This window comes from Mobula birostris, chromosome 7 (genome assembly GCF_030028105.1).
Source record: "Mobula birostris isolate sMobBir1 chromosome 7, sMobBir1.hap1, whole genome shotgun sequence".
In the NCBI taxonomy this organism is placed as follows: domain Eukaryota; kingdom Metazoa; phylum Chordata; class Chondrichthyes; order Myliobatiformes; family Myliobatidae; genus Mobula; species Mobula birostris.
In genome coordinates, this window is record NC_092376.1 from 3,796,086 (window position 1) to 3,823,737 (window position 27,652).

The window sequence follows — 27,652 nt, forward strand, 5'->3', positions numbered from 1 at the left end:
AAGGAGATACATAAGCATGAAGGCACACACTCAGTGATTCAGGTACAGCTTCTTCCCTTCTGCTGTCTGATTTCTAAATGGACATTGAACCTGTGAACACTACCTCACTTTTTTATACTATTTCTGTTTTGCACTATTTTTAATATACTTACTGTAATTAATTTACTTTTATTTTCTTCTTCTTTCTATATCATTATACTGTTGCTGCAAAGTTAACAAATTTCACGACATGTGCCGATGATAAACCTGATTCTGATTCTCGTAGCCGTTAGTGAGACTTGGTTGCAGGAGGGGCAGGACTGGCAGCTCATTATTTCGGGGTTCAGTTGCTTTAGTTGTGACGGAATGGAAGGGATTAAAAGAGGAGGAGGTGGGGAGAATGTCATGCAGTGCTCAGTCAGGGCAGACGGAAGAATTGGCCTAGTGAGGCGTTATGGGTGGAACTGAGAAATAATATAGTTATGACCATGTTAATGGGGCTATATTATAGACCACCCAACAGTCAGAGGGATTTAGAGGAATAAAATTCAAAAGAGATTGCAGACTGTTGCAAGGAACATAAGGTTGTTATCGTAGGTGATTTTAAGTTTCCACACATTGACTGGGAATCCCATACTGTAGAAGGACTAAATGGGATGGAGTTTGTCAAATGTGTTCAGGAAAGTTTTCTTCATCAGTACCTAGTAGTACCAAGGAGAGAGCGTGCGATACTGGATCTGCTATTGGCAAATGAGACAGGGCAAGTGACAGAAGTTTCTGTCGGGGAACACTGCATCCAGTGACCACAATGCCATTAGTTTCAAAGTAAATATGCAAAAAGATAGGTTTGATCTGTGGGTTGAGATTCTAAATTGGAGAAAAGCCAATTTTGATGGTATCAGAAATTAACTGGCAAGGGTGGATTAGTACAGGCTGTTTACTGGCAAAGGTGTGTACTTGGTAAGTGGGTGGCCTTCGAAACAAAATTTTGAGCATACCAAGTTTGTATGTGCCTGTCAGAATAAAAGGTAAAGATAACCAGAGTAGGGAACCTTGTTTTTCAAGAGATTGAGGTCCTGGTTAAGAGAAAAAAGGTGAATAGCAGGAATAGGCAAGTGGGAACAAATGAGCTGCTTAAGGAGTATAAGAAATGCATGAAAATCAGAAATGCTAAGAGAAGGCAAGAGGTTGCTCTAGCGGACAAGGTGAAGGAGAATCCTATGGAATTCTACAGATATGTTTAGAGCAAAAGGATTGCAAGGGACAAAATTGGTCCTCTGAAAGACCAGAATGGTAATTCATGTGTGGAGCCAAAGCAGATGGGGGAGTTCTTAACTGAATTCTTCACTTCTGTTTGTACTCAGAAGACCGAACAGAAAGTCTATAGGAGTGGGGCAAAGTGGCGTCAACTTCATGGACTCCGTACAGATTACAGTGGAGGAACTCTTTGCTACCCTGAGGCATATCAGGGTGGATAAATCCCCAGGGCCTGACAAGGTGTTCCCTTGTCAGGAGGCAAATGCAGAAATTGCCTGGCCCCTAGCAGAGATATTTAAAACGTTCTTAGCAACAGGAGAGGTACTAGAGGATTGGAGGATAGCCACTGTTGTTCTGCTGTTTAAAAAAAGTCTCTAAACATAAACCAGGAGATTACAGGCTGGTGAGTCTGACATCAGTTGTGGGAAAGTTATTAGAAGGTATTCTAAGGGTAATGCACACAAAATGCTGGAGGAACTCAGCAGGCTAGGCAGCGTCTCAAAAAAAAGAATAAATAGTTAATGTTTCAGGCCAAGACCTTTCATCAGGCCTTGAGAAGAAGGATGAGAAGTTAGTGCACGATAAGTTAATGGAGGCTTCTTCTTATCGTGTCCACAGACAGTCTATACATGGCCCAGCCAGAACTGGACACATTTTTGCGCCTTGTTGTTGAATTCGGAAAGATCTGCAACAGTACAGGGTTCCTTTAGCAATGGGCATTGCAGGAGATGTTGCATAGTTTGTGGCTCAGTTCCACATTCAGTGTGGGCACGTGGCCAAGTGGTTAAGGCATTGGACTAGCGACCCTAAGGTTGTGAGTTCGAGCCCCAGGCAAGGCAATGTGTGTTGTGTCCTTGAGCAAGGCACTTAATCACACATTGCTCTGCGACGACACTGGTGCCAAGCTGTATGGGTCCTAATGCCCTTCCCTTGGACAACATCAGTGTCGTGGAGAGGGGAGACTTGCAGCATGGGCAACTGCTGGTCTTCCATACAACCTTGCCCAGGCCTGCGCCCTGGAGAGTGAAGACTATCCGGGCGCAGCTCTATGGTCTCGCAAGACTAACGGATGCCTTTACTCCACATTCACAAGTTGTCGGGCTGGTTGTATATCCCCATTTGCTTAGTAACACCCTTGAACAACCTACACCAGTCCACTTACAGGTTGCCCAGTTGCAACTAGCTCCTGGGGGAAGGCTTTCCTCCGGTGGAATTTCCATCGTTGGGGGTTGTTTGAAGCTGGCGAGCCAGTCTTTCCACAAGGTGATGTGGGCTTCAGATGGGGTTGATTGTAATGGAACAACACTGTTCATGAAGCTCTTCCTTGACTGTAGGCGGCTGGGTATAGATGTATGACCACGTAGAGGGTGCCTCTCATTTGATGTTTGACGGAGTCGTTCTTTCTTGCTGGCTACCGTTCTTATATCAGGGGGAGCGATACCTGTCAGGATATATAGGCTGTTGGTGTTTGTTGGTTTTAAACAACCTGTGCTAAGTCGGCAGCTTGCATTCAGAACGGCCTCCATCTTCTTAGCATGAGTAGATCTTTCCCATGCAGGGCAGGCGTATTCGGCAGTGGAATAGCAAAGAGCAAGTGCACTGGTTCGCAATGTTTTCGAGCTTGCTCCCCATTTTGTGTTAGTGAGCTTATTCAGGATGTTTCGTGCGCTCACTTTTGCCTTTGTCTTATTGATGTAGTTCTTGAAAGTGAGGCGTCTGCCAAGGGTGACTCCTAAGTAGATCGGGTGCTCGCAATGCCTCAGTGTTGCTCCACACCAGGTTACTTTAAGCTGTCGTTTGGCTTCACGGTTCCTGAGGTGGAATGCAAAACCTGCGTCTTTGATGGGTTTGCGCAAAGGTGGTTTTCTTCATAGTAGGATGTGAGTCCCTCCAAGGCCTCAGAAAGGTGGGGGGTGGGGAGGAAGAAGTACAAGGTGGCAGGTGATCGGTGAAGCTGGGAGCGCTGGGTGGGGTGGTGAAGTAACAAGCTGGGAAGTTTACAGGTGAAGGAGATGAAGGGCTGGAGAAGGGGGAAACTGACAAGAGGACCATGGAAGAAAGTTAAAGGCGGGGGGGGGGGGGAAGGTAATGGGTTGGTAAGAAGGTAAGGTGAGAGAGTGAAACAGAAATGGGGAATGGTGAAGAGGGGGGCATTTACCGGAAGTTTGAGAAATCAATGTTCATGCCCTCAGGTTGGAGGCTACCCAGACAGAATGTAAGGTGTTGTTCCTCCAACCTGAGTGTGGCCTCATCCTGGCAGTAGAGGAGGCCTTGGACTGACTTTCGGAATGGGAATGGGAGGTAGAATTGAAATGAGTGGCTACTGGGAGATCCCGCTTTTTCTGGCAGATGGAGCATAGACACTCAGATATACAAGTACTTGAATAGACACGGACTGATTAAGGATAGTCAGCATAGCTTTGTGCCTGGCAGGTCATCTGTTTTACAGATGAACAGATGTACATCTGTTCTATGTACAGATTTTCTGTACATAAAATATCTACAGCACGTTGCAGGCCCTTCGGCCCACAATGTTGTGCCAACCATGTAACATATTCTTGAAGCTGCCTAGAATTTCCTACCGCATAGCCCTCTATTTTTCTAAGCTCCATGTATTGTATCTGCCTTTACCGCCTTCGCTAGCAGTGCATTCCACGCAAGCATGTACTCTGTATGGAAAACTTGCCTCTGACATCCCCCTTGTACCTACTTCTAAGTACCTTAAAACTATGCCGCCTCATGTTAACAATTTTAGCCCTGAGAGAAAGCCTCTGGCTGTCCACTCCAAGGAGAAATGGCCAAAATGTTTTTCAAGGAAGTTACCAGGAAACTGGATGAAGGCAAGGCAGCGGATGGTGTCTGCATGGACTTTAATAAAGCATTTGACAAGGTCCTACGTGGGAGGTTGTTCATGAAGGTTTGGTTGCTCGGCATTCATGATGAGATAGTAAATTGGATTGGACAACACACATCAAAGTTGCTGGTGAACGCAGCAGGCCAGGCAGCATCTCTAGGAAGAGGTACAGTCGACGTTTCAGGCCGAGACCCTTCATCAGGACTAACTGAAGGAAGAGTGAGTAAGAGATTTGAAAGTGAGAGGGGGAGGGGGAGATCCAAAATGATAGGAGAAGACAGGAGGGGGAGGGATGGAGCCAAGAGCTGGACAGGTGATTGACAAAGGGGATATGAGAGGATCATGGGACAGGAGGTCCGGGGAGAAAGATGAGGCGGGGGGGAAACAAAGGATGGGCAAGGGGTATAGTCAGGGGGAGAAAAAGGAGAGTGAGAGAAAGAATGTGTGTATAAAAATAAATAACGGATGGGGTACGAGGGGGAGGTGGGGCATTAGCGGAAGTTAGAGAAGTCGATGTTCATGCCATCAGGTTGGAGACTACCCAGAGGGAATATAAGGTGTTCCTCCAACCTGAGTGTTCTCCCTCTGTCCCTCTGACTATACCCCTTGCCCATCCTCTGTCCCCCTCCCCCCTTATCTTTCTCCCGGGACCTCCTGTCCCATGATCCTCTCGTATCCCCTTTGTCAATCACCTGTCCAGCTCTTGGCTCCATCCCTCCCCCTCCTGTCTTCTCCTATCATTTTGGATCTCCCCCTCCCCCTCCCCCTTTCAAATCTCTTACTAGCTCTTCCTTCAGTTAGTCCTGACGAAGGGTCTCGGCCTGAAACGTCGACTGTACCTCTTCCTAGAGATGCTGCCTGGCCTGCTGCGTTCACCAGCAACTTTGATGTGTGTTGCTTGAATTTCCAGCATCTGCAGAATACCTGTTAAATTGGATTGGGCATTGTCTTTGTGGGAGAAGCCAGAGGATTGCCTCACTGACTGGAGGTCTGTCACTAGCTGGATGCCACAGGGATCAGTGCTGGGTCCTTTGCTGTTTGTTATCCTATGTCACGTACCCCGTGACGGGTTAAAGAACCTGTAGAAATGGAAAACACTTTGGAGTCCAGTATTGCTGTTAACTAATGGTATTTATTAGTGACTACTCAATACAGAAATATAAAATCAGATATATAAAACAGGTTAGCAATGATTATATATAAGTAAATGTGGAAATATATATGAAAACCAAGCTTCTTTAAGTCTAGGGGTAAATAAATAGTCTTATGATGAGTAAAGTTCAGTTCAGTTCGTGGTATTGAGTTGAGTAGTGATGGAGAGAGAGAGAGAGGGAAAGGGATTTGAGTCTTCAGGTGAGCTGATGCCGTTGTCCTCCGAAATCCTTTAGAAGTCACCAACTGTGACCACAACAAAGGGGACCGTACTTCTGTGGTGGAATTGTCAACCCAGGTGAGGGCTGGGTATGAATAACTCTGCACCGGTCACACCCTTTTCACACTGCAAGAGCCACTGTTCAATCCTCCAAAACCCACCGTTTCTGTGGGCACAACAAAGCTCATTCAGTGTCCAAAACCATGTGTCTGTAGGTCTAACAGCTGACCGTCTATTTATCTCCCCGTGCTGAACACCAACTGTCCATCAAGCAGCTCCTCCCTTCTCTCTCTGTAAGAACTTGGAAGCTGCCAGTGTCCTTGCAAAAGTTTTAAAATGCTGCCAAAAAACCATATCACCATCTCAAAGCAATCTTCGCCTCTCTCTCTCTCTTTCTTTCTCTCTGTTTTTAACAAGGTGTCTGTTGGACACCTCTCTCTCTCTTTCCAAAAGCACATTTCATAGTGGTAATTCAGGACCCCGTCACATCTATATCAGTGATCTGGATGATAAGGTAGTTAAATGGATCAGCAAATTTGGGGATGACACCAAGTTTGTGGGTGTAGTTAACAGTGAAGAAGGCTATTGTGGCTTGCAGAGGGATCTGCATCGGCTGGAAAATGGCAGACAAGTTTGAGGTGTTACTCTTTGGTAGGTCCAACCAGGGTAGGTCTTACACAGTGAACAGCAGGGCACTGAAGGGTGTGGTAGGACAAAGGGATCTGGGAATATAAGTTCATAATTCATTGAAAGTGGCATCACAGGTAGATAGGGTCATAAGGTTTTTGACACATTGGCCTTCATAAATCAAAGTATTGAGTACAGGATGCAAACACGAATTCTGCAGATGCTAGAAATTCAAGCAACACGCATCGAAGTTGCTAGTGATTTATTTATATACACACATTCTTTCTCTCTGACTCTCTCCTTTTTCTCCCTCTGTCCCTCTGACTATACCTCTTGCCCATACTCTGGGTTTCCCCCCCTCCCCCTTTTCCTTCTCCCCGGACCTCCTGTCCCATGATCCTCTCATATCCCCTTTGCTAATCACCTGTCCAGCTCTTGGCTCCATCCCTCCCCCTCCTGTCTTCTCCTATCATTTTGGATCTCCCCCTCCCCCTCCCACTTTCAAATCTCTTACTCACTCTTCCTTCAGTTAGTCCTGACGAAGGGTCTCAGCCTGAAACGTCGACTGCACCTCTTCCTAGAGATGCTGCTTGGCCTGCTGCGTTCACCAGCAACTTTGATGTGTGTTTATTGAGTACAGGAGTTGGGGTATTATGTTGAAGAATTTGGAGTATTGTGTGCAATTGTGGTCACCTACTTACAGGAAAGATGTAAACAAGGTTGAAAGAGTACAGAGAAAATTTACAAGGATGTTGTTGAGTCTGGAGGACCTGAATTATAAGGAAAGATTAAATAAGTTAAGACTGTATTCTTTAGAACGTAGAAGATTGAGAGGAGATTTAATAGAGGCGTACAAAATTGAGAGGTATGAATAGTGTAAATGCAAGTCATCTTTTCCACTTGGGTTACCACTCGAGTCTGTGGTGGCCAGTGCAATCATGTTTGCTGTTGTGTGCTGGGGCAGCAGGCTGAGGGTAACAGACACCAACAGAATCAACAAACTCACTTGTAAGGCCAGTGATGTTGTGGGGATGGAACTGGACACTCTGACGATGTGTCTGAAAAGAGATGCTGTCCAAGTTGCATGCCATCTTGGACAATGTCTCCCATCCACTACATAATGTACTGGGTGGGCACAGGAGTACATTCAGTCAGAGACTCATTCCACCAAGATGCAGCACAGAGAGTCATAGGAAGTCATTCCTGCCTGTGGCCATCAAACTTTACAACTCCTCCCTTGGAGAGTCAGACACCCTGAGCCAATAGGCTGGTCTTGGACTTATTTCATAATTTACTGGCATAATTTACATATCACTATTTAACTATTTATTACTATTTTCTATTACTATTTATTATTTCTAAGACTATTACTATTTACTAATAGTAGTATTACTATTACTATTTCTATTACTATTTATTATTTATGGTGCAACTGTAACGAAAACCAATTTCCCCCAGGATCAATAAAGTATGACTATGACTATGTTAGATGGGGCTACAACCAGAGGTCATGGGTGAAAGGCAAGAAGTTTAAGGAAAAACTTCTTCACCCAGAGGGTTGTGAGAGTGGAATGAGCTGCCAGTGCAAGTCGTGCATGCAAGCTCAATTTCAACCTTTAAGAGAAGTTTGGCTAGTAGGTGTATGGAAGGCTGTGGTCCTGGTGTTGGTCATTGGGAGTAGGTAGTTTAAATGATTTTGGCGGGCGTGGACAAGATGGGATGGATGAAGGGCCTGTTTCTGTGCTGTACTTCTCTATGACTCTTCTGTATGTGGAACTCCACATGGCAGTATTTTAAAGATTAGCTTAGTTTGTCACATGCACATTGAAACATACAGTGAAATGTGTCAACACACACAAAATGCAGGAGGAACTCAGCAGGTCATGCAGCGTCTAGTAAAAGAGTACAGTCGATGTTTCGAGCCAAAACCCTTCTGCAGGGCTCTTCCAGAAAGTAACTTATAGCCATTTTTTAATGTATTGCACTGTGATTGATAGGTTCTGTCGTATCTGACAATGATGTTGTGGGAGAGTTTTTAAAAGTGGAAAAGCCGTTACACTGGGACAGTTCCACTCTTGACCTTGGAAGTCCAACTCTAGTGATAGGAATAGTTGTCACAACTGAGGTCTTCCATGGTTGCCGTTGATGACCATGTCTACTTGTCATACCCCTTGCTCTCCATGGAACATTGTGGAACTGCCTTCCTGGCCGTTGGATCTCACTGTAGATCTCATCTGCCTTGCTTGGACATGTCCCTGTCTCACCAGGGTATGAGGCCTGCCAGTTACCCTGTACTGTTACAGTGTACTGATACCACAAAACAATGGCATTCTTCAGTGATGATAAACCTGATTCTGATTGTATCTTCACCTTCAGAGGAGATGACAGCCTGCATCTTTACCAACTGTAAAAATGACAGATGGAATTTGTTGCAGACAAATGTAAAGTGTTGCACTTTGGGAAGACAAACCAGGATAGGACATGCGCAGTGAGCAGTACAGGTACATAATTCCTTGAAAGTGACATCACAGGTGGATAGCATCATAAAGAGGTTTCATAAATAGAAGTATTAAGTACAGGAGTTGGGAATTATGTTGAAGTTGTATAAGATGTTGGTGAGGCCTCATATGGAGTATTGTGTTCAATTCTGGTCAACTACCTACAGGAAAGATCTTAGTAAGATTAAGAGTGCAGAAGAAATTTACAAGGATGTTGCTAGGATCTAAGTTATAGGGAAAGGTTGAATAGGTTAAAACTTTATTTCATAGAGTGTAGGAGAATGAGAGCAGATGTGATAAAGGTATACAAAATTATGAGGGAAATAGATAGTGTAAATGCAAGCAAGCTTTTTCCCACTGAATTTGGTGAGACTAGAACTGGAGTTAATGGGTTAAGGGTGACAGGTGAAATGTCTATGGGAAACTGCTTCACTCACAGGGTGGTGAGTGTGTGGAATGAGCTGCCAGCTCAAGTGGTGGATGTGATTTCTATATAAGCATTTAAGAGAAATTTGGATAGGTGCGTGGATGGGAGGGGTATGCAGGGCTATGATCCGCTTGCAGGTCGATGGGGCTAGGCGGATAAATAGTTTTATACTGGCTAGATGGGCTTATATGGCCTGTTTCTGTGCTGTTGTGTTCAATGACTAACTTATTCTGGGTTCCTCTTTCTACGACAGGTATAGCGCCATTCAGTGTGCTGATGCTGTTCCCCGGTCAGCCGGGGAGATGGCTCAGCTTCAGAAGTCCCTCCAGCAGCCATCCCGCAGTTCAGCTGAGCCCCCGAACAACAAACCCATCATGAACGGCAGCCCACCCGTGCCCAGTAAAAGCGCTGCCCCACAGCCCAAGGGAATCATGGCTATGTTTTCTGCCAAGCCTCCTGCCAAACCGAGCGACAGAGAGGAGAAAGTGGAGCCTGTGGCAGTGAAAGACAGGGAGAATTCTGTAAGTATCGATGGACAGCAAGCTCAGTCATTTGGGGCTTTGGTTTGGATTTGGCCAAAGTATTCAGTGCTTCATAGGACAGTACAGCACAGGAACAGGCAGATCAGCTCACAATGTCTACTCCGAACACGATGCCAAATTAAACTAAATCCCTTCTGTCTCCATGTGATACATGTCCCTCCATTACTTGCATACTAATCCATTAGTAGCCTCTTAAACACCACTTTCACATCTGCTTCCACCACCACCCCTGGCACTCACCACCCTGTATAAAAAGCCAACTTTCCCCACACATCTCCTTAAACTTTCCTCCTTATCTTATTTCTACCCTAGGAGAAAGGTTCTGTCTGTCTGTCCAATCTGTGTTCCTTATTCTTTTATAAGGTTCCCCCTGAATCTCCGTCGCTCCAGGGAAAACAAACCAAATTAATCCTCAGAGTCATAGAAAAATACAGCACAGAAATACGCATTTTGGCTCTTCTCGTTCGTTCCAAACCATCTAAGCTACCTGTTCCCATAGACCTGCACCTGGACCATGGCCCTCTGTACCCCTGCCATCCATGTACCTATCCAAACTTTTCTTAAACACTGAAACCATTCACATGCACCACTTCCACTGGTAGCTCATTCCACAATCTCACGACCCTCTGAGTGAAGAAATTTCCCTTTTGCTCCCCTTAAATTTTTCACCTTTCACCCTTTACCCATGACCTCTAGTTGTAGTCCCACCTAACCTCAGTGAGAAAAAGCCTGCTTACATTTACCCCATCTATACCCCTGATAATTTGTATACCACTATCAAATCTCTTCTCAATCTTCTACTATCCAAGAAATAAAGTCCTAACCTATTCAATCTTTATATCTCGGATCCTCCAATCCTAGCAACATCCTTGTAAATTTTCTCTGTACTTTTATCTAGATTATGAGAACACTCAGTCCTCTTTTATTGTCATTTAGAAATGCATACATGCATTAAGAAATGATACAATGTTTCTCCGGCATGATATCACAGAAAACAAGACAGACCAAAGACTAACACTGACAAAACCACATAATTAGACCATATAGTTACAGCAGTGCAAGGCAATACCATAATTTGATGAAGAACAGTCCAGAGGCACAGTTTTTAAAAAAAAGTCTCAAAGTCCCTGAGTCGATCAACTCCCAAGTCCCTGATAGTGGCGGCAAAAGGGAGAAACTCCCTGCCATAAACCTCCAGGCCCCGTCAACTTGCCCATACCTTGGAAGCAGCCGACCCCGAGTCCATCCGTCCGAAAACTCCGAGCTTCCGAGCAGCCTCTCTGATACAGCCTCCCGAGCGCCTTCCTCTGCCAAGCGCCTTCGACCTCTTCCCCCGCCGCTGAAACACGCAAAGCCGAGGATTTCGAGGCCTACAGCTCCAGAGATTCCAGTTACCACACAGTAGCAGCGGTAACAAAGCAGACATTTTAGAAGTTTTCCAGATGTTCTGCTATGCACTCACGTCTGTCTCCATCAAATCAGGAATTGTGCACGGTCCCCTACTTGACAAATAACAGATACTCATCACTGGAGAGGCCGTGCGCGCTGTCATTGCGCCGCCATCTTCTCCCTTGGAGTACCTAACGTACTTACATCTTTCTTGCAGGTAGATGATCAAACCTGAACACAATACTGCAAGTCGGGCCTCACCAATGTATTTTTTTCAACTTCAACATAATATTCCATCTCATCTACTCAGTAATGTGATTTATGAAAGCCAATGTGCCAAAAGCTTTCTTTATGACCCTATCTGCCTGTGCCGCCACGTTCAACCTGTTTTCTCAGATCCCTTTGTTCATCCACACTCCTCAGTGCCCTACCACTCATTGTGTAAGACCTACCCTGTCTAGTCTTACCGAAGTGCAACACCTCGCACTTGTCTGCATTAAATTTCATCTGTCATTTTTCCAGCTGGTCCAGATCCCTCTAGAAGCCATGATGGTCTTCCTTGCTGTCTACTACACTCCAATCTTAGTGTCATCTGCAAATCTGCTGACCCGGTTACCCACATAATCATCCAGATCATTGATATAGATGGCAAACAACAATGGACACAGCGCCAATCCCTTCAGCACTCCACTAGTCACAGGCCTCCAGTCAGAGAGGCAACCCTCTTCTACCACTCGATGGCTTTTCAGGTTGCCTCTCAATAACATTCAGGTTTTCTGTCCATGTAGCCTCCAAACTGATGGCATGAACATTGATTTCTTTAACTTCCTGTAGTCTCTCCTGTCCTTTTTCCATTCTCCATTCAGGTTTCCCTCCGACCACTTTTTTTTCTCCTGTCTATCACCTCACTCTGATGCCCTTCCTCTTTCCATTTCTCCCATAGTCCACTGTCCTCTCCTATCAGATTCCTCCTTTAGCCCTTTGCCTCTTTCACCTATCGCCTCCAAACTTACTTCATTCCATCCACCTTCCTTCCCCCTCACCAATCACCTACCAGCTTGTACTCCTCCCCAACCACCTACCACCTTATTCTGGTATCTTGCCCCTTCCTTTCCAGTCCTGAGGAAGGGTCTCAGATGGAAACATATTCATTTCCATAGTCGCTGCCTGGCCTGCTGAGTTCCTCCAACATTTTGTGGATGTTGCCCTGGACTTCCAGCACCTCCAGAATCTCTTGTGTTTAACTTAAATTCCCACCTGTCTGACTCTTGACTCTGAGTGAAGAGATTCTCCCAGATGTTTATTTGTGCTAAAGAAACACCGTTTTAAAAGACAGCAGCTCACTGTTACTCTTTTCCTCCTTTTGCAGCCGCCTTCAGGAGGTAAGATAGCGAACAAAGGAAACAGCTTCAGCCACTTTTTCCAGAAAGCCATTTCTAGTAAGTAATCATAAACACAAGAGATTCTTCAGATGCTAGAAATCTAGTAATACACACCTTTATCCTATGGTCCACACTCCTCCTCCTATCAGATTTTTTCTTCTTCAGCCCTTTATCTCTGCTTCCTATCACTTCAAGCTGCTTACTTCATTTCCCCCTCCCCAAACCCACCTTTTAGCTTGTACTCCAGATAACAGCCTGGTGAATCTCCCTGAACACTCTCCATGCTTCCTGTGGTGTAGTGATCAGAACTGTACGCCCTACCCCAATTGCAGCCTGACCAATGGTTTGTACAACTGCAACATGAAATCCCATCACTCCTCCCCACACCCACCCACCTTCCCCCTTCCCCCTTACTTGGCTTCACCTATCATCTGCCAGCTTGTATTCGTCCTTTCTTCCCCCCACCTTCTTATTCTGGTACCTTCCCCCTTCCTTTCCAGTCCTGATGAAATGTCGACTGTTTATTCCCCTCCTTAATAGATACTGCCTGATCTGCTAAGTTCCTCCAGCGTTTTGTGTGTGCCCCTTGTTTCCCTTCACCCCCCCTCCATTGTTGCCTTTTGTTTCCCCTTGTCCTTATGGCCCCATTAGCCCTTTGGTGGTGGTAGAGGCAAATAAAATAGGAACATTTTGGAGATTTACTTGGGCATATTGATGATAGAAAAATGGAGGACTATGTAGGAGGGACATGTTAGATTGACCGTAGAGTAGGTTAAAGAGTTGGCGCAAATTGTGGGCTGAAGGGCCTGTACTGTGCAGTAGCAGTCTATGTTCATTTTTTATTCTTCAGTAACAGAGTGCTGTGAATGTGGTACAGTGGCTGAATCATAGCTAAATGTTCCCTCACCTTTTCAAATAAGAGGTACAGGGCATCAGTTACCACCACTGAGATCTAAATCTGCATCTAACCCCACAGAGAAAGGGTCACCACCGGCCAAGGCCATCAAGGAAGAGGCCTCTACCTCAGAGTATAGAGAGAAAGCAGAGACCGCTCAGGATGGAGAGTGTCACGTCATTGCTTCGCAGGGAGTGAACGATGAGGAAATGGCACCCACAAGTGACACCGCAGCACAAAAAGCACAAGCCAAGGCTCAGGCGGGGAGCGTCCGGGCAAAGAAAGTAGGCGAAGGTGGCGACGGACAGAGGTTGGTGTCAATGGCTATGAGCGACAACTTCTGCTCAAGTCCACTTGTGGTGTCAAAGGTTCATTTTATTATCAAAGTATGTACACAGAATACAACTCCAAGATTCGTCTTCTCCAGATAGCCATGAGTTGCAGAAAGACCATGGAAGTCATTGAAAGAAAAGACATCACACACTCGGAAAGGCACACTCTCCCACCCACAAAAATCAACAGATTGCCCACTTAGACATGGCAGCAAAAGCATTAAGCCTCTAACCCTCAAGCCTGTCCTGGGGGGGGGAGAAACAGCAACATCAAACCCCCAATCTAACAGATCGCTGACACAGAAAAACACTAACAAGAACATCAAGCCTCAAATCCCCAACCCCTCCCTCGCCCAAATTAGTAACATATCACCCATCCACCAATCGGCAACAAGAAAGAAAACACAGAAAACTGAAGGAGACAGATATAAACTACAGTCCACATCAATGATCACATCTGGCTTGGAATTTCAAAAGCATTCTCTTGAGGAAAATGACAGCTTGAACTCAGTCCTTCCATGGGGAGTGATCTCCGGCCCGCAACCTCCCAAAGTCCAGCCCAGCGGGGCCTCCCGACCTCCATTCTCCATTCGAGCACCGTTTTAAAGACACAGCTCAAAGGATATCCCGAGAACAACAGGGAACTGGGTGCTGCAAGTGTAAGTGAGGGAACAGTTCAGTTACAGTGATCACTCCATCATAACTTTTAAGATTAGTAGTGAAGAAGAACAAGGAATAATATAAAGTGAATCTGAAAGAGTTTTTGTCAGTGGGTATGAGATATAATCCAGTCAAATGGCTCCAAAGATTATAGGAATATTTGGTAAATGAATTTTTTGGGCCCCATAGCGAGGAATGGATGTGTTGGCATTGGAGAGGGTTCCAAGGAGTTTTATAAGACGGATCTCTGGAATTAAAGGGTTAACATGAATAGTATTTGATGACTCTGGGCCTGTACTTGCTGGAGTTTAGAAGAATGAGGGGAGGAATCTCATTGAAATCTATTGAATGGCCTAGGTGGAGTGGACATGGAGAGAATGTTTCAAATAGTGGGGGAGTCTAGGACCAGAGGGCACAGCCTCAGCAAAAAGGGACGTCTATATAGAACAGAAATGAGGAGGAATTTCTTTAGCCAGAGGGTGGTGAAGCTGTGGAATTCATTGCCACATACGGACGTGGAGGACAAGTATACTTAAAGCAGAGATAGATAGGTTCTTGATAAGTAAAGGTGTCAAAGGCTACAGAGAGAAGGCTGGAGAATGGAGTTGAGAGGGATAATAAATCAGCTGTGATGGAATGGCATAGCTGACTGATAGGTTAAATGGTGTGATTCTGCTCCAGTGTCTTAGGTCTTATAGGACACGGAGAACCGGGTGGTAGAGATGGTGGAGGAATTTGGCACATGTTCAAATCCTGAGATGGTGGGGAGATGCCAGAGGATTGTAGCTTGCAAAAGGCACAGAAGGACGCTGCCAGTAACTGGTGGCGCATTTAACATCAGTAGTACCGATGGTTCTAGAAACAGTAATTGAGAACAAGACCAACGGGTACTCGGGGAGATTTTAGATAGGTAAGGAGAAGCTTGTGTTTGACTAATTGAATCTCTTGAAGTGATAACGCAGAAGACTGAGGAATACAGATCAAGGCACCTAAATGAAATCTATGGACTAAAAGATTTTTTTTTTAAAGATGAACTTTCTTTGTCATATGTATATTGAAAAATTGAAACGTGTCATTTGCATCAACAACCAACACAGTCCGAGGATGTGCGCTGGGGCAGCCCGCAAATGTTGACATGCTTCCGGTGCCCACAACCCATGAACCCTAACCTGTATGTCTTTGGAATGTGGAAGGAAACCCATGTGGTCATGGGGTGAACGTACAAACACCGTACGGGGGGAATGGAAACTTGATCTCTGGAGTTGTAAAGGTCACAATAACCATTATACTGTGCTTCCCTCTCTCTCCCCCCCCCCCAACCCACCCGCCATATAAAGTTATAGTCTACCACATAAAAGGATTTATAAAATTGTGGCTTGTGGAGTAGAAGGTTCATTTTAACTTTGGCTGAGGTGTCAGAGCAGTGATTGTGGTAACACATTCAAAAAGCTGGAGGAACTCAACAGGTCAGGCAGCATCAATGGAAGAAAGTGAACAGTGGATGTTTCAGGCCAAGGTCTTTCAATGGGCATGGAAAGTGAGGGCATAGAAACTAGAATAAGCTCCCCTCCTCTATTTTTCCATTCCCCATTCTGGCTCCCCTCTCAGCCCTTCTGTTCTCCTCACTTGCCCATCAGCTGCCTCTATGTCCCCTCCCTTCTTCCATGGTCCACTCACATATCAGATTCCTTCTGCAGTCCTTTACCTCTTCCATCTATCTCCTTCCACTTCATCCCCCCTGTCTCCCATCCTCACACCTTCCCATTCACCTGGTCTCACCTATCACCTGTCAACTTATACTCCTCGCCTCTCCCCACCCCCCAACCCCACTTTATTCTGCTTCTGCCCCTTTCCAGTCTTGATAGAGTGTTTCGGCCTGAAACGTGGACTGTTTATTCCTCTCTATAGACACTGCCTGACTTGCTGAGTTCCTCCAGCATTTTGAGTGTGTTGCTCAAGATTTCAGTCATCTGCAGAATCTCAAACTTCTAAGTAAATTTATTATCAAAGTACATATATGTCACCATATACAACCCTGAGATTCATTTTCTTGTGGGCCTTCACAGTAGATACAAAGAAACACAATAGAATCAATGAAAAACAGCACAGAAGATAACACAACCAAGGTGCAAAAGACAACAAATGTGTAAAAACAAAAAGAAAAACCAAACTAGTAAGTAAATACACTATAATTATTGAGATCATGAGATGAAGAGTCCTTGAAGCTGAGTTCATAGGTTATGGGAGCAGTTCATTGTTGGGGTGAGTGACATTATCACCTCTGGTTCAAAGGCCTGGTGGCTGATGAGTAATAACTGTTCCTGAGCCTGGTGGTATGGGTCCTGAGGCTCCTATACCACCTCTCTGATGACAGTAGCGAGAAGAGAGCATGGCGTAGATTTGTTGTGTCTATTAGTGTTTATGCCTTTCTCCGGACAGCAGCAAGAAGACAAAGCGAAGTGTGACACCAGCCGGTGACGGGGAGGAGCCTCACCACAAGCGGAGGCGCAGGATCAGACAGCCTCTGTCAGACAGCAGTGACGAGGAAGGTAGGGTGTGATCTTGCAATTTAAATTAATCTTTTCATTCTGTGGGGAGTAATGCTACTTCACAAGTGATGTAGAGCAAGTTTTTTGAGGCGAATGTCAAATTCTCTGTTCTTCCGTATCCTCTGCTGAACAAATGGATACAATGCAGACAATATAGGGTTGTTATAGCAGTGAGTGTAACGCTATTACAGCGCCAGAAAGTCCTGTCCAATTTCTACCGTTATCTGTAAGGAGTTTGTACGTTCTCCCCATGACCATGTGGGTTTCCTCTGGGTGTTCCAGTTTCCTCCCGTATTCCAAAGACATGCAGGTTAATAGATTAAAAGGTTAGCTTTATTTGTCATATGTATATTTGTGTCAATGACCAAGAATGTGCTGGGGGCAGACTGCAAGTGTCGGCATGCTTCCAGCACAAGCTTTCAAACCCTAATCCTAACCATGCATCTTTGGAATGTGGGAGGAAACCGTCCCCTGGTGAAATATTCACCAGGGGAATAGCAGCGGGATAGAAGCTTTCCTTGAGCTGGGTGGTATGTGCTTTAGGCTTTTGTATCTTCTGGACTGAGGGAGGGAGGAGAAGAGAAGAATGTCTAGGGTGGGTGGGGTTTTTGATTCCAAGCTGGTCCATTTGACCCATATCCCTTTAAACTAGGGGTTCCCTACCTGGAGTCCACCGACCCCTTCCTTAACAGTATTGGTGCATGGCATAAAAAAAAGTTGGGAAACCCTGCTCTGAACCTTTCTTATACATGTGCCTGTCTTTTAAAAGTTATGACTGTACCCATCTCAACCACTTCCTCTGGCAACTCATTCCATAAATACAAATTTAGACCATATGACCATAAATGTCTTGATGCTTTCTTGTCCAAATGTGTGTTATTAAATTTAAACATAATGATTAAGTGATTACTCTTAGTCTCATGGTATCTTTTCTTCCTGTTGCAGTCATCCTGGACTCTCCTGAACCCTGCGATATGAAAACGCCATCACCGACGCCGGAAACTCCAATCGCTGAAGAGGATATATCCCCTCCATGCTTTTCAGAGGCTTCAGTAAAGCCACCATCTTGGGAAAGTACAGAGGAAACTGAGGTAATGGGCTTTAGTTGAATACTTAGCTTCTTAAAGTAACAAAAAAGAAATCGGAGTTACACAAACAAGGCAGCAAGGAGCTGCAGTATTTATGTTGCATGAACTCTGCCTTCATCCATATGCGTGGGGCTGGATGTATTTGTTTTATTTCTTTATTGAGATACAGCACAAAGTAGGCCCTTCTGGCCGTCAGAGCAGTGCTGCCCAGTAATCCCCCAATTTAATCCTAGCCTAATTGTGGGACAATTCACAATGACCTATTAACCTACCAACCGGTACGTCTCTGGACTTGGGAAGGAAACCGGAGCACCCAGAGGAAAGCCACATGGTCATGTGGAGACCATACAGGGGCAGGAAATGAACCCGGGTTGCCTGTACTGTAAACTGCTGTGTTAACCACTACACTACTGTGCCGCCCATGGACACGACACTGCAGGTGCAGGAATCTGGAGCAGCACAAACTGTTGGAGGAACTCAGCAGATCAGGCAGCATCTATAGAAGGAAATGGATGGTTGATGTTTCTGGTGAAGAACTTTCATAGGACATAGAACAGTACAGGCCCTTTGGCCCACGATGCTGTGCTGACCATTTAACCTACTCTATCTAATTAATCTAACCCACCCCTCCCACATAGCCCTCCATTTTTCTTTCATCCATTTTCCCATCTAAGAGTCTCTTAAATGTCCCTGATGATTCCACCTCTACCATCACCCCTGGCAGTGTGTTCCATGCTCTAACCACACTCTGTGCTTTTAAAGAAAAACTACCTCTGACATTCCCCCTATACTTTGCTCCAATCAACTTAAAATTATCCTCCCCTCGCCTTTTCTGCCCCATGAAAAAGTCTTTGGTGTCCACTTAGACCATAAGACAGGTCCCAGCAGTCTTGGACTCCACCATGCCACTGGATCCAGGAGGGGATGTCGACAGGGTGGGTCTGGATCTGTGCAACCCACTACTCACCTAAATCCACTCATGCACACACTGTTCCTTTCTGAGGAGTGGAGTATCCTAAACCCCACTAACTGACTGAAAGGAACCATCATCATCCTATGAGAGAGAGAGGAAAAAGAAAAAAAAACAACATAGGAGCAGAATTAGGCAGTTCACTATTCCACTATTTCGTCATAGCTGATGCTGGATCCCATTCAACCCCATACACCTGCTTTCTCACCATATCCCATGATGCCCTGACCAATTATCATCTTCCGCTTTGAATATACCCACGGACTTGGCCTCCTCCGCAGTCTGTGACAGAGCATTCCACAGATTCACTACTCTAGCTAAACAAAATTCCTCCTTACTTCTGTTCTAAGAGGTTGCCCCTCAATTTTGAGGCTGTGCCCTCTATTTTTGGATATCACCACCAGAGGAAACATCCTCTCCACATCAACCTTATGCAGTCCTTTCAACATTTGGTAGGTTTCAATGAGATCGAGATCCCACCTCCACATTCTTCTAAATTCCAGTGAGTACAGGCACAAAGCTGTCAAACGCTCCTCATATGTTAATCCCTTCTCTTCTGGAATCAATCTCATGAACGTCCTCTGGACTCTCCAGTGACAATACATCCTTTCTGAGATAAGGGGCCCAAAACTGTTGACAGGATCTATCCCTCTTGTTATCTTGTACATCTCTGTCAAATCACCTCTCATCCTTCACTCCTTGCTTGCTCAACCTATCCTAAGACGTCCTGTCATTTCCAGGCAGCATCCTGATAAATCTGCATCCTCTCTAAAGCTTCCACATGCTTCCTATAATGAGGTGACCAGAACTAAACACAATACTCCGTGTAGTCTAACCAGAGTTTTACAGAGCTGCAACATTAGCTTACGATCTTGAACTCAGTCCCCCAGCTAATGAAGGCCAACACACCAGATGCCTTCTTAACCATCCTATCCAACTTCAATGGCAACTTCGAGGGGTCTATACACGTGATCTCTCTTTTCACTGCTAAGATTCCTGCCATTAACCCTGTATTGACTTCATGCTCAACATTCCAAAGTGAATCACTTCTTGTCTCAGCCCAGCTCCGCATCCTGTCAATGTCCCGTTGTAACCTACGACAACCTTTTACACTATCCACGACTCCACCAACCTTCATGTCATCTGTAAACTTACTAACCCACCATTCCACTTCCTCATCCAAGTTATTTATAAAATACAAAGAGCTGGGGGTCCCAAAACATATCCCCGTGGAGCACCACTGTTCGCCAATCTCCAGGCAGAAAACACTCCAGTTACAACCACCCTTTGCCTTCTGGGCAAGCCAATTCCGAATCCAGGCAGATGCCTCTGGACCTGCTGAATTTTTAAAAATTCATTTATGGGGTGTGGGTGTTGCCAACTAAGCCAGCATTTATTGCCCATATATGGAAAAAAGCACAGTCGACGATGATTAGAGCCTCTCATTGGAGGTAGTCATTTCCTGGTACTTGTGTGGCACGAATGTTACTTGTCACTTGTCAGCCCAAGCCTGGATATTGTCCAGGTCCTGCTGCATTTGGGTATGAACTGCTTCACTATTTGAGGAGTCACAAATGATGCAGAACATTGTGCATCTGTGAATATCCCCACTTCTGACTTTGTGACGGAAGAAAGGTCAGTGATGAAGCAGCTGAAGAACTCCTGAGGAACTCCTGCAGTGATGTCCTGAGGATGAGATGTTTGACCGCCAACCACCACAACCATCTTCCTTTGTATCCAAGTATGATTCCAACCAGCGGAGGGTTTTCCCCCTAATTCACATTGACTCCATTTTAGCTAGGGCACCTTGATGCCATACTCGGTCGAATACTGCTTTGATGTCAAGACTATCACTGTCACCCCACCGTGACTGGACTAAGGAGGTGATGAGGTCAGGAGCTGAGTGGCCTTGACGCAACCGAAACTGGGCATCTGTAAGCAGGTTATTGCCGAGTAGGTGCTGTGTGATAGCACTGTTGATGACCCCTCCATTACTTTGCTGATATTTGAGAGTAGGCTGATAGGGTGGTGAATGGCTGGGTTAGACATCCTGTTTCTTATGTACAGGAGATACCTTGGCAATCTTCCACATTGCCGGGTAAATGCCAGTGTTGTAGCTGTACTGGAACAGTTTGGCTAGTAGTGCGGCAGGTTATGGAGCACAAGTCTTCACTATTGCCAGGATTTTGTCTGGGCCCATAGCCTATGTAGTATCCAGTGCTTTCGGATTAGCTGCATATCGACATCTGGGATGCTGGGGACTTCTGGAGGAGGCCGAGCTGGGTCGTCTACTCAGCACACTTGACTGAAGATTGTTGCAAATGCTTCAGTCTTACCTTTTGCAGAGGTGTGCTGGGCTCCTCTATCATTGAGGATGGGGATATTTGTGGAGCCTCCTCCTCCAGTGAGTTGTTTGATTGTCTGTCACCATTCACGGCTGGATATGGCAGGACTATAGAGCCTAGATCTGATCCGTTGCTTGTGGAACCACTTAGCTCTGCCTGTTACTTGCTGCTAATGGTGTTTGGCATGCAAGTGGTCCTGTACTGTGGCTTCACCAGGGTGACGCCTCATTGAGATATGCCTGGTGGTGTTCTCGGCATGCCCTCCTGCACCCTTCATTGATCCCCTGGCCTGATGGTAATGTTAGAGTGGGGGATATGCCGGGTCATGAGGTTACAGATTGTAGTTGAGTACAATTCTGCTGCTGTTGATGGCCCACAGCGCCTCATAGATGCCTAGTCTTGGGTGCTGGATCTGTTCAAAATCTGTCCCATTTAGCACAGTGGTAGTGCCACACAACACGGTGGAGGGTTTCTTCAATGTGGAGATGGGATTTAGTCTCCACAAATACTGTGTGGTGGTCACTTCTACCAATGCTATCACGGACAGATGTTTCCACGGCAGGCAGGTTGCTGAGAATGAGGTCAAGTGTGTTTTTCCCTCCTGTTGGTTCCCTCACCACCTGCTGTCGTCCCAGTCTAGTAGCTGTGTCCAGTAGGACCCGACCAGCTCGGTCTGTGGTGGTACGACCAAGCCACTCTTGGTGATGGACATTGAAGACCCCACCCAGAGTACAATCTGTGTGCTTGCCACGGTCAATGCCTCCTCCAAGTGCTCCTCAACATGGAGAAGTACTGATTCATCAGCTGAGGGAGGATGGTACATGGTAATCAGCAGGGGGTTTCCTTGCCCATGTATACTCTGGTGCCATGAGCCAGGGAAGCTCCCCCTCTACTGTACACCACTGTGCCACCACCTCCACTAGGCCTGTCCTGCCGGTGAGACAGTACATACCCAGGAATGGTGATGGTGGAGTCTGGAATGTTAACTATAAGGTCTGATTCTGTCAGTACAACTATGTCAGGCTGTTGCTTGACTAGTCTGAGAGACAGCTCTCCCAACTTTGGCATAAGTCCCCAGATGTTAGTACGGAGGACTTTGCAGGGCGACAGGGCTGCTTTTGCCATTGTTGTTTCTAGTGCCTAGGTCGATGTCCAGTTTTATTCCTTATTATTTTCTTTTTAGCAGTTGGATACAACTGAATTTGAATTGTCCCCTCTCTCTCCCCCTCTCTCTCTCCCCCTCTCTCTCTCCCCCTCTCTCTCTCCCCCTCTCTCTCTCCCCCTCTCTCTCTCCCCCTCTCTCTCTCCCCCGGACCTTGATGTTCAGATAGCTGAACCTGGAAACACTCAAACCAAGGATCACTGCCTGTCACCAACACTCCAGCCTGTTGACAGGATACATTCGCTGACATCAGGTCCGGCAACACTGCCCCATTCCTGGGAGAATGAAGTGCGTCCTAGGTCAAATGACTCTCTGGGAGGCACATTAAACATCTCACCCACTCCACACCTTTCACCCTAACATCACCCCACCTCACTGGGGAGGCTGAAATCCTCAATTACTATAACCCTGTGTTGCAGTAAGTGTCTGTCCTACCTATTCATTGAAAGCCGCTCCCTCATGCTAGGGATAGGTCCGTAAGGAGCATCGTAGCTTCTCCCACTAGTTGCCATTTAAACTTGAACTTGCAGACAAAACTAACTAATGGATGCCTATAAAAATGCAACTTGTACATTACTCTGGGATGGTCCGTATCAGGAACAGACTAGTGCTGTACCCACACCACAGCTTTGTTTGTTCTCTCCTAGAAGGCAGTTGGAGTGAAACGCAGGAAACGACACAGAGTTCTCAAAAGCAAGACCTTCGTGAATGAAGACGGTGATTTTGGTAAGCTTCTGCTTATGCTTGGTTCATTTTCTCAGCATCTTGTGTCTGCATCTAGTTGCTGTTGGGATGAGGAAAGGAGGATTCCATGGGAATGGAGAGAGCATCAGTTGAGGGCCCATTTGGCTGTCATGGGTGATGTGGGTCACTAAGTCCTACAGCATAAAATAAGCCCTTCTGGTTACCCATCTAGTACCCACGTTGCCGCCACCCATCCATTCTGATTGCATTTGCCAGTATCTGGTTCATACCTTGCTAGTTCCATAATTTGTCTAGACACTAATTAAATGTTGTGACAGTCTCTACCTCTGCTGCCACCTTACCCTGCCTTCCAAATTCCAAACATCCTCTGGTGGGAAAACTTCTTCCTCAGAACCCTTCTAAACCACCGCAGCATAACGATTAGTGTGACACTATTACAGCTTGGAACATCAGAGTTCAATCCAGCGTCCACTGTAAGGAGTTTGTATGTGCTCCCCGTGGAATGCTGTTTTTCCCCGGGTGCTCCTGTTTCCTCCCACAGTCCAAAGGTGTACTGGGAAGGTTAATTGGCCATTGTAAATTGTCCTGTGATTAGGCTAGGATTAAATTGGGCGTTGCTGGATGGCATTGCTTGAAGGGCGGGAAGGGCCTTCATGGTATCTCTAAATTAAATAAAATGAATTCTTTTCTTTTTAAATCTTTTTATTAATTTTCAAAATTATAAACTCAATAACAAAGTTGGTACAAAGAGATTGGAATAATCTTAATCAGCATATACAAAAAGGATTTTAAGTAACACAGGAATAATAGACTTCCAAACTCATAATGAAATTTGTCATAAAATAAGAAACTTAAAAAAATGTATATAAACAAAAAAAAATCCCCAAAAGAAAAAGAGAAAAAAAAACAGAACAAAACAGGGCTAGACCAATATCTTGAATCGGGCACGTTCAGTAATGTCAACTCCGCTCCTGTATTCATATAATTTAAGTTAGAAAAAAAAAAGATTCGGAAAGGTCAGAAGACATCATATGAAAATGTTGCATAAAAGGTTTCCAAGTTTCTTCAAATTTAACCAAAGGGTCAAAAATGAATTCTTAACCTTAAACCTATGTGTCCTTTAGTTTTGGACATGTCAGCTGTGGAGGAAAGGTTTCCCAGTAGGAGGATCAGGAACAAGGACTGTAAGACCTCAGAGCAAATTAGACCATTTGGCTCATTGAGTGTGCTCCACCATTCAATCATGACAGATATATCTTCCCTATCAACTCCAGCTTTAAGTATATCCAATGACTTGGCCTCCACAGACATCTGTGGCAATAATTTCCACAGATTCACCACCCTCTGGCTAAATAAATTCCTCTCCTTTGTTTTCAAAGGGACATGTTTTTATTCTGAGGTTGTGCCCTCCGGTCCTAAACTTCCCCCACTATAGGAAACATCCTCTCCATCTCCATCCTATCTAGGCCTTTCAATACTCGGTTGGGTTCAATGAGATCCTCCTCCCCACCCCCATTCTTCTAAAATTCTAAACTCCAGTGAGTGCAGGCCTAGCACCATCAAACGCTCCTCAAATGTTAACCCTTCATTTCTAGAATAATTTTTGTGAACCTCCTAGACACTCTCCAATGCCAGTACTTTTTTTTCTTAGATAAGGGGCCCAAAAGTGCTCTCAATTCTCCCAAGTGTGGTCTGACCAATGCCTTTTAAAGCCTCCGCTTTTATATTCTAGTCTTCTGGAAATTGATGCTAACATTGCATTTACCTTCTTTACTGCCAGCTGAACCTACAGAGTGCATCAACCATATAACACTAACCATCTGTCCTTGCTCTCAACCAGTGACAGAGAAGGTTTACCAGAGTGAGTCGTGCACTGACAGCGAAAATGAGTCTACAGCCAAGCCACAGGTGCAGAAACCACCCGATGCCAAGAGCGTGGAGGGAATCAAGGACGAACGCAAAGGGCCGAAGGAAAAGAAAGCTGCAGCCCCCAGCAGAGCAGGGAAGCAAGCATCCATCATGGGATTCTTCAAGAAGGCAGCGTAGTGCTCCACCTGTTGTCGTGTTGACCTGGAATGGAGTTCCTACACACACTACCAACAGGAGTGCTCAGACAACCAGAGGGTTGACAGGCTGTAAACATAAACATTGAAGGTCTCCTCAAGGAATTTGGGCATATTGTGTTGGGGAAGGGCATCCTGGACATTGACTATAACTAGAATCGTAGTTCTGTTACCTTGAACAAGTGTTTCTCTTTGCATGTTTAAGCGTTATTTATCATTGTCTTCTTCTTAAGCCTATCACTCCTACTGGGTCATAGGCTGCCAACAGCAGCTGGCCAGAGTCTTCTGTGCTGGGCCAATGTTTCAAGTTGACTGCAGGTGAAGCCCATCTTTGAAGACCCTTCTTCTCCCAGGAGTGAGATCTTCGGAGTTTCTGTTGGTGTTTCTGTAGTTCTCATTTTTTACAGGATGGGGTTGCTGTTCCTCCTTTTGCAGCTGAGCATGGGATCATCCATGGCAGAGTTATTATTTATTGTGGGGCCTCATCTTTCTGTGAACACTTAAGTACTCACCAATTTTCAATTGTCTTCAATTCTGTGCAGCCATAATGGGTAAATCATGCTCCAAACACTTAACTGCATACTGGTGATAGTTGGGAGATGGTAAACTTCTGCCATCTCACTGGCTGGGTCAATTTTTATTTAGATTCAAAGAAATGGATATCTTTTTTGGAAAAGCAATGCATATTTACAGCAGATGTCAGTCAAATGAATAAGCTGTTTGTTACTGTGCAGTTTTGTGGAGCTTTGTACTGTTAGATGGGGAGAGAGGGTAGTGGGTGTACTGGTTACTACAGTATGTGTAAACATAGAAAATTTTTTACTAGTCCTGAAAAACCTCTGGAACAAGATTTGGGAAAGCCTCAAAATGGTTTAAAGGTTCTCCTTGCCCCAAATTGTTGTACAATACCATTGTAGTCCTTGGATACCTCACTCCAGAGTTTGTGAATGTTCTCAGACATCTCAGGCAATTCTGGGTCGTTGCCAGTATGCACTTTCCTCAACTCGTGGACAGCGAGTGGGAGTGTAAATGATTGTTAATCTTAATCATTTAATCATTATGTTAATTTCATTGCTCCCCTACTGCGCTCTACCCCAGCCTATTTACCTGCTGCAGGCATAGTGAAGTAAATTATCAATCTGAGCCTGAGTGCAAGGGTTCTGCCACTCCACGGCTGAACCTGGTGACACTTTTCTTGGCAGTTCACCAGGCATCTTTTCAAATATGACAAAACTTGGCTGATTCTGGGTGTCAATAAGACTTGGACTGGCACACTTGCTGTGCGAGCTTTGAGAATTTGCCCTTACACACAAAGCCCTATGAATTCCAATACTAGGATGGGAGACAACGCACAGACATCAATCATAGTTTGGGAATTTTGGTGAATGGAGGGTGTATGGTGTTGGTTAAAACATCTTTGGATAGGACTTGTGTACTTTGGACAGTGTTCTATTATCTAGTGAATCTTGTCAAAATTTGTATAGACCTGTGCAGTTATACAGCCTGTTAGAGACCTTGGCAAGTGATTTGCTGCTTCTTGCAACGTGCTGCCTGATGCCCTGGCCATGGTGAGAGGCCAGTTGTTGTGAAGCTAATCAAATGCAGAAATGCAGACACACTTTCAGAGCTCTATTTGTGTCAGGCTTGAGAAAAGGTGCGGACTCTATATGGGGGAGGGGAAATTTCTGGATTTGAATAGCCCTCTTTCCGTCAAATTTATTTGGGAATAAAACATTTTTAAGAAAAATAAACATCTGGTGTGTGATTTTAATACACACAGCACAGGGAAGAATAATAGTAAATTGGAAACAAGAGATTCTGTAGATGCACCACACACTAAATGCTGGAGGAACTCAACAGATCGGACAGTATCTGTGAAAATGAATAAACAGCTGACTTTTCAGGCTGAAGCCCTTCAGGACTGGAAGGGAAGGGGGCATCTGGCTTCCTGCTCCTTTCTAGCTTCTGCCCCTATGTTCTATATACCTTCCGGACACCACACACAAAATACTGGAGGAACTTAACAGGTCAACATGCATCTACAGAGAGGAATAATGGTAAATTGTTCTATTATTTTCACATACTAAGTTACAATGAAAATTGTCTTGCATAGTGTCCATACAAATCACAACACAGTACATACCACTCGCACACAACTCATAAGATAATATTACCACTAATAGTAAGATGTTTATACAAACTAAAAAGTTATTTCATATGTGATGAGGCTTCGATGGTGGCAGGGAGTTCAGTAGTCTTGACAGCTGGGGGAAGAAGCTGTTTTCCGTCCTAACAGTTCTAATGCTATGGTACTTCCTGCCTGATGGTACGGGTCAAAGAGATGGACAGATGGGAGGGATCATTGATAATGCTAAGGCCCTGCATATACTGCGTTTCTGATAAATAATGGGTGGAAGGGAGATCCGAATGATCCTCAGCAATCTTTTGTGGGGACTCGCGGTCAGATGCCTTGTAATTCCCGTATTCAGCATTTGATGTCGGTGAAAACCTGAAGGATCCCTCTGGAACATTTATTTTGCAAATAAAAAGTTGAGT

General features: G+C 45.2%; 1 protein-coding gene across 3 annotated transcripts in view; it reads left to right on the forward strand.

Annotated features, from left to right (window-relative positions):
* The window catches only part of pold3 (polymerase (DNA-directed), delta 3, accessory subunit), a 44,279-nt gene extending 16,627 nt beyond the window's left edge, over window positions 1-27,652 (forward strand). Inside the window, exons 6-12 of one of the 3 annotated variants that reach the window (XM_072262474.1) lie at window positions 9,268-9,535; window positions 12,315-12,384; window positions 13,304-13,532; window positions 16,654-16,763; window positions 17,709-17,854; window positions 22,979-23,054; window positions 24,874-27,652. In XM_072262474.1, the coding sequence (XP_072118575.1) occupies window positions 9,268-9,535; window positions 12,315-12,384; window positions 13,304-13,532; window positions 16,654-16,763; window positions 17,709-17,854; window positions 22,979-23,054; window positions 24,874-25,079 (1,105 nt within the window). In that variant the 3' untranslated portion in view covers window positions 25,080-27,652. Of the gene's footprint in view, window positions 1-9,267; window positions 9,536-12,314; window positions 12,385-13,303; window positions 13,533-16,653; window positions 16,764-17,708; window positions 17,855-22,975; window positions 23,055-24,873 lie in introns of all 3 variants that reach the window. The other 2 variants (XM_072262472.1, XM_072262473.1) reach the window with 2 other exon arrangements.